At 41.4% G+C, this 14,364-nt stretch overlaps 1 protein-coding gene across 4 annotated transcripts in view; it reads right to left on the bottom strand.

Moving 5' to 3' along the window:
• CNTNAP2 (contactin associated protein 2) overlaps positions 1 to 14,364 on the bottom strand; it is a 1,645,619-nt gene that overhangs the window by 118,262 nt on the left and 1,512,993 nt on the right. For all 4 annotated transcript variants that reach the window (XM_075125590.1, XM_075125593.1, XM_075125592.1 and 1 more), the window contains one exon: positions 1,893 to 2,138. In XM_075125590.1, the coding sequence (XP_074981691.1) occupies positions 1,893 to 2,138 (246 nt within the window). The remainder of the gene's footprint in view (positions 1 to 1,892; positions 2,139 to 14,364) is intronic.

Below are 14,364 nucleotides of genomic sequence, written 5' to 3' on the forward strand. Positions count from 1 at the left end.
ACAACATTTTTTTGCAGAAAATTTCAATATTTCATCAGAAAACTGAATGCCCTCACACCAAAAAGTTTTCAGTTTTTAGCCAAACCCCAAAATATTCTGATTCAAAATGATGTGGTTATACGCCATGGGAGCTGTAGTTCAAATATGTTATGCTTTCATTCTCTCTGGCTAGAGCTTACTTCTCTCATGATGCACTGTGGCCAGGGATTCCTATGATGCATTCTCTCCCCTCACCAAGAGAGGAAAAGTTTGTGCATGTTTAAAGATATAGTTTGGCCAAAGGGCCCAGCACACAGAAGAGAATAGGAGCATGAGGCATTTGAATTACAATTCCCATAAAACATGGAAGCCCCATTTTGAATCAAAATATTTTCTTTTTTGATATTTCAACAAAAAGTCAGAATTTTATACTTCCCTACCACCTCTCTCTATGTCTAGCCAGCTCTACTTCTAAGTACCTATTTAGACATCTAAATAGGTAGCCTGATTTTCAGAAGTGCTACGCACCCAACAGTTTCCACTGACTTCCAAAGACATTATCGCGTGAGGTCAACACTTCTGAAAATTAGGCCACTTATTTAGAGGCCTAAAAGTGGATTTAGGTGTGGATTTAAAGCAACCTTTACTGAAAACATTGACTATATGGTTCTAATCTTATATTTGAGTTATAATTCTGCTGGAAAGGTTCCATCTGTATTTATTGATGTAATATTTATAGCATTAGAATTAAATGATAAATATGGCTCCAATCCTGCAATTTACAATGTGTGGGCAGAGGCATACATCTGCACATAGTCCCACTGAAGCCAAAGGGTTCTGCAAAGGTGCAGCTGTCTGCCTATGTATTGTAAATGTGAGGACTGGGGCTTATATTAAAAAGATACAAGTGCATTTGTGAGCTTTGATGGGCTCTTTAAAAACCACAAAAGCCAGGACTATTTTAAAATTCTATATAATGCAGCAGTCCAAATGCAAACTGGAAAAAAAAAGTTCCATCTTGTCCATATGCACCGCTCCTCTTCTCAGAAATACCACTCACTGCCTCCCTGATCTTCCCTTCCCAACAATGATAAGCTGCACTAAACATCTGAGAATGAGTTGATATTGTGGCTGCTTACAATTAAGTGGCACTGACAAACATTGCTTAGAGCTTGATCCTGGAAACACTCTGGCATGTGAATAAAGTAACTCACAAACCTAAGAGTGTGCAGGATCAAGCCATGGACTTTCACTGTATTCTTTTTGATTATGTAACAAACTAATTTTGGGGTTGGGGTGGGAGGGGCAACAGCAACAGAGGATATCACAGTGCTATAAAAAAAGAGCTAAATTCATAAAGAAATTTAGGCGTGATGACACTCATAATCACCACACCTAACTTTTAGTAGCCTAGAAAACCACTGGGATTCACAAAGCCTGGGTTAGGTGCCTACGCTCCCTATACAATGAATGAGGAGAGACAGAAGCCTCAGAACAGGACTAAAAAAGCCAGCATGCTAGGAGGCTCCTCACCTAAGCTAACCAATGGGAGGTGCCAAGCCAAGGGGAATGTTCTAAGCCCTGCCTCCTCTCTTGGAGATAGGCGCCTCCCTCTGCTTGGGATTCTCAGCTGCAAACCATCTCTTGGCAGTATGATCTAAATCCAACCCTATGGGCCTGACTTTCCACTCTGTTACACCAGTTGCATGTGACTCCATTGACTTGAAAAGAGTTATACCAGTGTAAAGCTAGTGCAATAAAATACAGAATCAGGCCTTGTGTCTCCTGCTTTGAATTTACATGGCTGTAGAGATCTTCTCATTAGCTCATGGCTTTTGCTTTGGCTATTGTGTGCCAATTTTTTTTTTTATCAGTAGTAACTTCAGTGGAGAAAGCTCAGAATGATCACTTACCAGATGGCTTGACAAGCACCGCCATGTAGTCCTGGGTGTAAGAGCTGATGTACAGGAGGACACAAGGGGACTTGGTGGTACTGAAGCTGAAACTGAGCACCTCCTTATTCAAGCTGAGGTCTGAAACAGTGTTATCATGGTCTGTAGAGCTCAACATTGTTCGGCTGACTAAGTCTTTCACACTGATCCCTGGGGACTGGAAATTATATCGGAGCCACATCCCCTCTTCAAAAAATGCTCCAACATCTTGAAAACAATAACAGGAAGAGAGGTAAAGGAGAAAGTGAATGTGCTGAGACATTATTTGAAAAATAACAGGAATAAATAGCAATAAGTAAATTATTATTATTGAATTTAATTGGTGCACCTTTAGATGTCTATCTAGGATGAAGAAATGAAGCACCTTGCAACCATTAACAAATCGATCCTCATAACTTCCCTAAGAGGAAGGAAAGTACTATCCCCATTTTATAGATGGAGAAATGAATACATAGAGAGGTAACCTAACTTGCCCAAGGTTACACAGAAAGCCTGTAGGACATCTGGGAATTAAACCCAATTGCCTGAGTCCTGGGTTCAGTCCCTTGCCCACCAGACCACTCTTCCTCTCATACCCATCAGACTACCATGTTTATAATGTTTAGAAAGAGCAGATAGAAGGATTAAGAGTGACAAGAAAACAGTTAAAAAAAAAAAGGAAAGTGTAGGCTGAACCAAGAATAAATTCTGAAAGGTGAGTTCTACTGGATTGTGGAATAATCTTATAGGGATTGTTGAACGCTCCAGCACTTGAGAGATTTAAAATGGGATTGGACAAAGAACTGAAAAACCATCTACTGATGGGGCAAGTCTACATTGAAAAGGCTGAGGGGTATTTACCAACTTTAACTTCTAAGAACTTGTGTTTTTGCACTGAGGTGGCTGAGGGAAAGAAGGGAGCTCTTTTCCCTCTAATGTCCCTAGCAGGAGGCAGGCACAATGGGGCTATTTGTGGTCCTGAAGAATCATCAGAGAAGTTCAACATGCCAAAGATGATGTGAACTGGTCAGTAGGGCATATAGCTAGGGCTCCTTTCCCTTGAGCCATCTGCTAGCATTTAGAGGCTAATGGTGGGTGAAGAGCACATTGTACTCTTGTGTGTGTGTGTGTGGGGGTGGCGGGGGGGTGCACATATGAGCATTCTTCCCTCAATGCCTTGGAGACATCCTGTGAGCAGAATGCCTCCCGTTAGGCACTACACTTCTATACCCTTCTCAATGTAGCTATGGTTCCCAAAGCCAGAATTTAGCCAAAAGAGGACAGCAATCATATCAATAACATTTAGAGAAACAAAATAATTAAAACATTAAAATCAAATCAGCATTTAGACCAAGTAATTAAAGCCAGGCCTTTGTGAACATTCATATTCAAAAGAGAAGCTGCCTCCGCTCATTTCTACCAATAACGCCGCACAATCTTAAAAATGTCTTACAAGACAATAATTCAGCATTAAGGCCCTTCCACCCTGCCACTACCCTAATATTATTTACTACCTCACATCAAGAGAATAGATAAAGATAGATCAAGCATAAGAAACACTAAACAGATCAGAGGGTCCTAGTGGAGAGAAAACACAGTAAAGAAAGAACAGGAGCAAAGAACATTTAAAACCTTTTCATCCTACTAAGCATTCAAATGAAATATGTAAATAACTGATTTGATGTTAACAATTATAAAATAACTTATTAAGCTAATGATAACATTGTGACTTTTCTCACATCTATTATATTTCTGATACACATTGCCAGAGTCTTTGTCACTGGTGGAAGGGAGTATCCCAGAAAATTGCTGTTGAATGCACAAGTAATTACTATTGGCCAGGTTCTGTTGCTAGCCATATTCTGCAGAATAGTACCTTACTCCATGAGTAGTCTCGTTGTGTAGTTGCGACTCAGGAAATTCGGAGGATATTTCAACATTTGTTTTTGTCTTGAAACAAAATGAAAAGTTGAAATATCAAAATGTTTCATGGAATAAAAATCCCAAAATTTGATTTGTAAAATGTCAAAAAGTTTCATATTGAGGCAGTTTGACATTAATTTGCATGCACTTGAAAAGTCATGATGCCTCATGAGAGTTGTCATTTGGATGCTGCATACCCCCTGTAGGGAGCCAGGGTGGCTTCCCTTCAAACCAGAGGGTAAAGAGCCACTCTCTCAGCCTGAGTGGGCAGGGCCAGACCAAGCTTACTCCAACCCCCAGAAGGGGAGGAGTGGAACAGGAAGTACAAAGGGTGGGACCCTTAGCCCAGTCAGGGCAGCACCAGGGAGGGAGACAGACACAGACTGCTGGCTGTTCCCTTCAGACCCTGCTGCCAAGCCAGGGGAGGCCCTGGGCCAGGAGAAACCTGACCTGGAGGAAGGACTGGGGCTACCAGCCGCCAAGTACATGGAGGAACTGGAGGAGCCAGGCAGTAACCCGGGCCAGTGTGAGCCTGACGCAGAGGGGGAGCTGAAGCTGCCAGCAGCTAAATACCCTGATGAGCTGGAGGGACCAGAGGGACCCACTCAAGAGACCGGGTAGGAAGTAGCCCAGGGGCAGAACAGCACAGTGCGGTGGGTCTATTTGGTCAGCGTGTTGCTTGCGGATGGCTCCCCGCTGACCCAGCTGCGGGACCCTCTCCTCCCGCCACTGTAAGGGCCCTGGGCTGGAACGCAGTGGAATTGGGTGGGCCTGCGTTCCCCTACCCTGGCCAACCCGCCTTGGGTAGCAGAATCCCGACAACGCCACTGACTCGTGCCGGCGCTCCACCTGCCTGAAGGGCACGCCACTGACGCTGGCTGGCGCACCTCCCTCCGCTAATTCCCTAGTGACAGAAAGGTGTGACCAAGGCCTGCCAGTGAGCCAGTAGCTCCCCACGGCCCCGCAGCGGCTCGGTGGACCAATTGAACGCTGTCACACCCGCATTTCCCCCTATCGGTTGGTTGGGCTGTATCTCCCACTGCACTCTTTCTCTCTGGCAGAGCTGCTGCCATACATTGTGGGGGCCCCAGTACCACAGTGTATCATGGGAGATAGAGTGGCTAGGGAGCCTGGTCCATAGAAGAGAATGTGGGCATGAGGCATTCAGACTGAGGCATCAAGATGGCTCACGCAGACAAACATTGTTTAACTGACCCGAAACGGAACCTTTTCATTTTAATTTTCCCAAAAGACCATTTTTTTTTTGTGGGAAAATAGACATTTTCCCCATATTTTCCATCGAAAGAAATGGAAAATTCTCAGCCACGTCTGATATATTTAATAGTACACTCCCACCTATTTCATACTTAAAACACATAATCCAAGACTAACATTGTTACAGAATACAGTGAAGGCTGACTTCAGAAAATACTCAAGGGAATGAAAAAACAATTGCCTACGGCTTGTAGAGAAACATAGCCATATGCAGTATATAGAGTGATACCCGGGATAGATACTTAAAACTGTAGCTTGCCTAATAATACTGAGCTGTTGTACAGGCTTCAGTATACAAGGTAACATTGAAAAAAAGCAATTTCTTTCCAGAGTTTTATTAACAAAAACATGGGCCATACTTTATGATAAGGACACTGTCACAGGGTGGTCTGAGAGTCCTTTCAGGCCTTAATTACAGACCACACTACTTCAGGTCTCCTTTACTACTAGCCTGTTTTATTTTGTTGTTCCAGCAGGCCTCTGCCTATAGTGCTATTTACAAGCCCTAGCCAGTGTCCCCACTCGCTTCTGAGGAAGGGAAGAGAGCACACAGACATCCTGCCTGCTTCTGGCACTCCACTCCAAGGCTGCCATCTTCCCAATTTATATGCATCCAGCTGCTGGGGTTTCCTCTCCTTCTAATTAGTCCCTCAGCTGTAGTTCTACTCAGTTGATTGACCTTCCAATTAGGTCTCAATTAACCTATATTGGTGGGGTTTTGATGATAGCATGGTGAGTCTGTTCCTGACTCAGAACAACCTATCACAGAGCCATGTATAAAAAGTTTATAAAGGGTAATAGATATTATAAGTATGTTATAGACATTTGTAATATGTGTTAAATATGGCTATAAGCCAAGCTTATCAGCAACATTACTGACTATTGAACTCTATAAAATATGAGTTGAAAGCCATTTATTAAAACAACTATCATTTATTAACCCTTTATATACTATTTATACATGTATGCTTTATATAAAGAGACATCAGATTACCATCGAAACTGCTAAAATGTCAATATACTATACTATTTAAATAGAATTTCATTTTATATAGCTCCTTCCATATTTGAAGTATCCCAATATCCTTTACACAATTATAAGCAAATACTAGTAGCAAAACAGAAGTGTAACCAAATACTGATTTTACAAGATATGCAGTAATATTTGCCTGGTATTGGAGGGTAGGAATGTGCCCTTAGCGAAAGGCAAGGTAGCTAAGATGTAAGAAAGGGGTTACATTACCAGAGATTTCATTGATGCCCCTTTCCAGTGTCTTGCTAAGCACTAGAAAAGATTTGTCTTCCTGTTACTTTATAACGATTTTCCAAGAATTGATATATTATATTTAGAAGTGACACTGCAGCCACATAAAACAATTGTCCAAGCTGTGATCTCACAGTCCTGGAAATGATGTAGAGCCACTGTGATAGATTTAGAGCTGTCATTTCTTAGGAGAAATTTTAAATCACCTCCAGATAGTTATGGGAAAGGCAATTTAGTTTAACATCTTTGTTTTTCACTAGACCCAATTTTTATGCTCGTTTGGATTAATAATTAAGAGGACTATTGTGCAAACACCTACCATCAAGTTTAGTGCTTACTCCTGTGAGTTAGTAGTATTGAAAATAGTGGGACTGCTTATAGTATTAAGTACTATGTACAGTAGTAAATGTCTGCAGGATTTGCCCCAAAATAGCGTCTTATGTAAATGTTAACAAATAACTGAATGATAGTTCTGTGTTACATCATTGTCTAGATGATGCTGATGCAGAAAGGCTACTTGCATGTGTGGTTGTTTTTTCAGTCGTGGGTGAAATAATATATGTATGTACAGGGCGAAAATCTGCTCTCAGTTACCCTGGTGTCAATTTAAGGCTCCCTGCAAAAACCCACATGGCTGCTACCTTATTATCCTTGAAATCCATCCTTATAACTCATCTTGCTTAGAAAAAAACATTGGTTGGCAGGTGGTGAGCCAATATTACTGCTATTGTTTGGCTTTTTACATCTATTAATTGTGCACACAGCTCATCTGTAAAATTGTTTTTTACTTTTCCCTCCCAGTCTGTTTGTTTTACCTGCTTCTTATGTCTTATCTTTTAGACAGCAAGGTCTCTGGGGCAGGGATAGACTTTTACTACATCTCTGCCAGTGCCTAGCACAATGGGGCTCCCTGGCTGGGAATACCAGCTCTCCCCTGCCCACCTTCTCACCAATGTGGGCTGAACCAGCATGCAAAAAACAAACAAAAAAATCTTTCATGGTTCATGTGACATTTCTGAGACTAACCTTGCCTATATTACAGTCTAAAACCTGCAAAATAAATGGAATGTTCTTGAAAGTAACTTCAGGTAAGGACACATAAATAATTACCAGAATAGCTGAATAATTATAAATGTACCATATATTGCAGCATACCTTAAAATCTGCCTCACATTTGCCTTTAAGAATCTTCGGGACACAGTTTACTCTGGATAGATCAGGACTTTTGTAGCAATTTATACATTTTGGGCTTGATCCTGCAAGGTGCTGAGTGCCCTGAGCTCAGGTTCCAGTTCAGCAAAGCATTTAAACACATGCTAAAGTCAATGGGATTTAAGCACACAACTAAACAGCCATCCTTTAAGGGCTTTGCTGAATAGGGATGTACTGATTGACTACAAAGGTAGGTGAGGGTGCTCAGGAGTGGGCCCATTATTTTTCTGTTAAAATATCATAATCCAAAGGCAGATCATTTTTTCTAAATTGTACTCAGTTATGACTTTGAAATACTGATTGCTGATCAACGAGGAAATTATCTACCGGGAGAACACCAAACACTGATCACATTGAGGGTTTTTTTAAATAGGAGGTATCTAAGTCTCTGATCCATGGAAAACATTTAAGAATGAGTGTAAAGCACTATTGTCTGAATGGATATTTTCCTGAATCTGCACCTAAATAGGGAATGACATTTTTTGTTTAGGAAAAATAGTGATTAAAGTAAAAGACAACTCCTTGTTGATGAGGTGTAGAGGAGATTCCATATACCCACTGTTGCCCTCTTTTGGAACGTTAGATGAGATATCTGAAAAGAAGAGATCCAGGAGACAAAATATGGTAAAGGGTTACTGTGTACACTGTCCTTTCGAAACAAAAGCTTCAAGGAAGAGATCATGGCAGTAGCAGATCAGTTTTCTTTGGCTAGTGGCACATATTTCCAAACCAATATGCAGTGCAGTCACGCTCTGTTGACAGTCATAGCAAAAACATAAATAAAAGAAGTTTGGATTAGCTGTCTGGAAAAGCACTAGATAGGATTTGTGAAACAACAGAAGCAATTTTACCAAGACAGAAGTATACTCTCAATATGAACCATATACATTTTGCAAATCTACTCTCCCATTTAAAAAAGGGATGAAACAAAACCTCCATGCAAAACACAGATTTAGAACTGATAAACTTATTCTGAGGTTCAAAATAGTTCCACCAACTCCCTACCCTCACTCTCAACCGATTATTTTCATTTTGGCACAATCCAGTTCCAATCAGACCCAGAGGTGTTGAAAATTTTGATAAAAGCTGTTCTTGTGCTATTTCCACCTGGACCACAGGCAGGAATTACCATAAATCTCAAAAGAAAGCAAGTTGTCATGAGATTTCCAGTCTAATGTTGCAGACTGATTCTTCTCTCCTACTGGTTTTACATCAGTGAAACTCCACTGACTTCTCTTTCCTTCTCATGAATCATCACAAGTAATTAAGATTCCGCAGGTCAAATGTTACCCTCAGTTATACCCGCATCCTGACTGTCTTTGCCATCAATGGGTTTTCACAGGTCAGGTGTAGAGAACAGAACTTTCATACACAATTCTGTCGGTGATGCACAAAAACGCTACAGAACCCAGATCCTTCTGCAAGAGCTGAGTTGCCTCTGTGCTGTTAACAGCAGTAAAAAAATTGGGTAAACTTACTGTAACCACTCAGATAAGCAGATAGGACTCTGCATGTATACAAGAAGCAGATCTGTTGAGTAAAAAATGCCATTTTCATATAGCTACTGAGATGTAGTGCACTTAAAGACAGGATCTCTCTATGGCACTGGCACTAGGACAGGCATCACTGTCTGACCCCTGTCATCTGATGGACTTCCAAATGAGTTCCAAACTGGGTTGTGATCTCCTTCCCCTATCCAAAAGAATTCTGGTTACTTCTGTGGGCTTAGTGTGTCTTAATAAAGCCTCATATGTTTTCTGCTGATTAGCATGACAGCTATGTTGTTAAGGGGCTTGTTTCTGGTGATGTGGTATAATTGTGCATTAAGGATGAAATCCTAGCCCTATGTAAGCCAATGCTAAAACTCCATTAACTTCAACTGGGACAGATCTTTACAATGGTTGTGGGACTACATCATGACAATGAACATTATGCTATCTGCACCACAGAAGGACACATGAAAAATTGCAGCAACAATGGATGTTTGTCTCTTTACTTCAGAAACCTCAGCTGAAATACAGGCTTTTAGCTGGAAGCCATGTCCAGTGCTGAGGCTGCAAGCTTTTTCCTGCCCACAGGTACATAAGTATAATTATTCTTTCACACTGCCTGCCAATTATCAGATATTCAACCCCCTTTTTTTACTTGATTGGATTTTGATTATTAGAGCAAGACATCTCATGATGATGTTTCCAACCAAGGGCATACACCACTAAATATCCATCCTTTAAGGGCTTTGCCTTATGGCTCGTGCACAGATTTTTAAGAGACCTAACAAAGCCTCTTTCCTTGTCGATCGTCTTCTTTTTTATGTTTCTCAACTCTGTCCCCTCTCCATCAGTACAGAGTATGAACTACCTACAGGAAGTATGTCAGGAAGGGCTTGTACTACCAGAAGTGCTAGACAGCACCAGAAATTGCAACTACTGCCAGACCATGGTCACAAAGACTGTAGGACTGGTCTACACTACCGCTTAAGTTGATATAACTTATGTCGCTTTAGGGTGTGAAAATGACACTCCCCTGAGCAACGTAAGTTACATCGACTTAAAGCAGTGTCCATAACGGCGCTAAGTCAGTGGGAGACGCTCTCCCACTGACATAGCTTTCACCTCTTGCGGGGATGGAGTAATTATGGCGATGGAAGAATGCTCTTCTGTTGGCATAGCGCGTCTTCACCAGACACGTTACAGTGGCGCAGTGGCATTGGTGCATGTGTGCTGGTGTAGTGTGGTCGAGTAGACTTGCCCTAGACTGTTGAGATACCTGCTGGCCAAAGGATAGTAAAGGTAAGAGTCTCACTGTTTTTCTTGATCTGGGAGAGCCATTTCACTGAGACTTTTGAAGATAGTAACGATTTTCAGTTAACTGCTCGGTGTACTTAGGGTTTATTCTGCTCTCAGTCCCGCTGTGAGTTTAGTTTGTGCAGACAAGAAGTGGGGATTTAAAGCTTTTTCTAGAACAATTCCCAACATGTGTTCTTTGACTGTCATCACTGTACATTTTTGAGCATTCTGGTGGTGGAGTCAAATGGAGAAATACAGCAATTATTTATTCCAATTAACAACACAAACTCATTAAATGTCTCTTCCCCTCCCCCCCTGATTAAATAGATCGGTGCTCAAGGCAGAGAAGGCAAAGCTGGAAAAATAACATGCAGTGATGCCTTTTATGCAGCCTGACCAAAGCCCATTCAAATCTACGGTAAGATTCTCATTGATTCAATGGGCTTTGGATCAGGCTCCCGATGAAGTCATTTTATTCCACACTGTAAGAGAAGGGTGTCTATAATTAGAATTCCATTTTGCACAAATGCACCAAAACAATTCAGAACTTTTGTTCTACTTCGCTATGCATAGAGGGAAGGGGGTAGGCCAGAGGAAGGCTGGAGGGTGTTGTGCTGCAGCCACAGAGGGACATTACATTGGGGAATAAATTAGAACTGCTCCTTAGAAGCTCTCACTTATGCTGAGTCTGGTTGACCCAGGATCATGGAGCTTGCTCCCCTTCACTGCATCCAACTGGAGTGGAGATTCCCGCTGTTTATTTATATGAAAATATCCCAAGTAGGGGGGAAAAAAAGACAGGCGAAGAAGAAAGCTGCATAAAATATACATCAGAAGACCTGTTCCTGAAGAAAATGTTTTTTGCATGTTCCTGTGAGGTAGCAGTGGGTCTATGTGGAGATGCTCCCAGAAGTAACATCAGAGGATGTTTTCCAGTGTTGCAAGAGCAATTCCAAAAATATTTGCAGTGGCTTTCTGCAATCTCCATCATTCCATGGGATGATGGCCCAGTGGTTAGGGTACTAGAATGAGGCTTGGAAGATATGGGTTTAATTCTCTGCTTTGCCATAGGCTTCTAGTGTGCCTATGGCCGAGTCACGAAGAGTGTGTTTTCACAGCACAGTTAGTTCCCGTTATAAACTCTAGTGTTACCCTTAACTCGACTCCTGTCCACTCACAAAAAACATCTAGTTTAAGTTAAGCTGGGCATTAAACTCAAGCTAGCTGGCTTATCAGAGGGGGTGGGTCAAGGCGCGAGTGATGCTGATGTTTGAGCGAGAGGTGCAGTGAGGATGCAACAGCTCTAGTTACAACTACTCAGCAGTAGCTAATTGAATCACTCTGTGCTGCTAATCATATTGCTCTGTGTAATTACAGTGTTGTTTTGCAGTGTGGCTGCTCTCCCTTGAACTAGGCTTGCTTGAGTGCAGAAATTCCAGTGTATTAACTTGAGTTTACTGTTACAGTGAAGACAAGCCCTTAGTCTCTGCCTCATTTCCCCATCTGTAAACTGGGGTTAATAATACTTCCTTACCTCACAGGGGTGGTCAGAGGACAAAATACAGACTAAATGATTGTGAGGTGCTTGGATACGAGGTAATGGGGGCCATAAAAGTATAACATATGGATACAGCATACAGGGGGGAGGGATAGCTCAGTGGTTTGAGTGTTGGCCAGTTAAACCCAGGGTTGTGAGTTCAATCCTTGAGGGGGCCATTTGGAATCTGGGGCAAAAATTGGGGATTGGTCCTGCTTTGAGCAGGGGGTTGGACTAGATGACCTCCTGAGGTCCCTTCCAACCGTGGGATTCTATGATTCTATGAACCCAGCGTGAGAAATTTGAATCTGCTCTGCCTTCATTTGGATCCTCATTCACAGCAGCTAAAAAGCTTGCTGTAGGGGCTCCATTCATCTCCAGTAAAAAAATTGAATTCAGTGGATAATAGCACCAGGGCAGTCCTATTGTAATTGGCTGACAGAGAAGTCGAAATTTATCATGCTTTCTGACCCACAACTGTCAGGATTTTTGAAGTTATCCCTTATTTATTTGTTTCCTGTATACAGATAAATAAAACTTTGCTCTTTATTAGAAATATATTATGACCAATGGTAGACTGGAAAGCTTTATCCCACTACTTTGCTTTGTATTCTGATTGAAATATCTCTTTGAGTAACGTGAGTGAGGAAGGGGAGATGATTTTTTGGATTAAAAATCAAAGAAAATATTTTTCCAATAAAGAAATTCTATGACTTTATGAGAAATGTAATTTTCAAAGCAGCAGATACTGCATTCTCAATAAGAGAGTACATGCAAGACACAGAGATATACTTGGTTAGAACCTCTTCACGGAATGTATAATATTTTTCACAAATATATCTGTTCAGTTAATATGTATGCATTATTAGTTACCTTTCTGTACTAACCAATTGGACCCTGCAATCTGATTTATGCGGGCAGACATCTACCCCTATGCAGAGCCCAGATTTGCATGATCAAGGCCAAGGATTCATAATCCAGAGAAAAGTCCTTATACAGTTATGTTTGAAAGACCAAGGCCATACTGAATATAATAGATGCAGTATTTATTTTAGCTCACAAGGTCTTCAATTCAATGAGTAATAAGAATTAAAATGTCACTTACTTTAAAAAAATATATTTACAGCAAAAACATTCAGGCATTTTTAAGTAAATGGAGTTGCATGTGTGTAAATGGGGCAGAATTTGGATCTGACCAAGTGTCAGACTGTAGGATTCTGTCAGAAGCTGAAGAGCTGTTTTTCTGACTCAGCCTAACAGCCAGACAATAGTGTTAACACCAACCCAGTGTTATAAAAGGCTGAGTTCCTCTTGGCATCAGAAAGAGCTACAGGGAGAGCCAGCAAATCTGACTCAGAAAAGCCTTTTAATGTTGTAAGTGCAGTCCTGCTTTTGGACTCTACTTAAATATAAAGGCTAATCCACAGGAAGGAAAGGAGTTTTGTACTATAGTCTATTATGGGTGGGTATAGGGAGTGGCATAAGGATTATGATTGTTCATACTTGTCATTTAAGTTTCACCATAAAAGCATCTGTGTGCACCCATTGCGTCCTTAAATCCCATATTTATGTGTGCATATTAGGCAACTGTGCACAGAAAAGGACAGGATTGCATTTACACTTCCAACATACACGGAGGCATGTGAGCTAAGTCATCAGCTGTGGAATGGTTCCACTGTCACTTAAATAGGTTATAAAGTTAGAAGGGACCATTGTTCTGTTCTAATCTGACTTTCTGTGTAACACAGGGCATAGCACTGCCTGGAATGGGAAATGATTGCAGTGTTGGGCAATTTCCATTTCTCACCCTGGGTCCCTCCCATTTCAATGCTGGGGGAAGAGAGGGGTGGGGAAATTTCTTCCTCCAGTTGGCCCGTTGGGAGATCTCCAGAGCATGACACAACACTTGTGCTAGATACTGATTCCACAATTTTGCCCTCAGTTGTTTTAACGATACACCAGTTATAAATGCGAAAATTTAACTCAAATCCAACTCTCAGAAATGCTGTTATGGTGATGGGAGGACCACTGTGAAGAAAAAGGTTCTGAAACAAAGGACAGAATAAGGTCAGAAAGCAATCTGTAGGATTGCAGACGCATTTTGGCTGCTCCTTGTAACAATCTTTCTCAGGTCAGCGAAAGAACAAATGGAGCTGATTACAGACCCACAAAAACCAACAACAAAATAAAAATAGATGGCAAACAGCATTCTGACAGATTTGTCCTTGTAAGGGGACGGTAATATTCAGGCACCTGAAATGTCAATCAGATGTGTGAACTGCCACTGATCAGACTGGAGACAATGCAATTTCTTACCAGTCATCAATCAATAATTCTAAGCATGAATCTCCTCAATAAATATCTCCCCCACAGTGCATGGCCTGTATTTACCCTGAGAAGCATTTGCTAGTTATATGCTGACCTTCTATGTCAATGCCATTTTATTTGCTTAGACTT

This window comes from Caretta caretta, chromosome 2 (assembly GCF_965140235.1).
Source record: "Caretta caretta isolate rCarCar2 chromosome 2, rCarCar1.hap1, whole genome shotgun sequence".
In the NCBI taxonomy this organism is placed as follows: Eukaryota; Metazoa; Chordata; order Testudines; family Cheloniidae; genus Caretta; species Caretta caretta.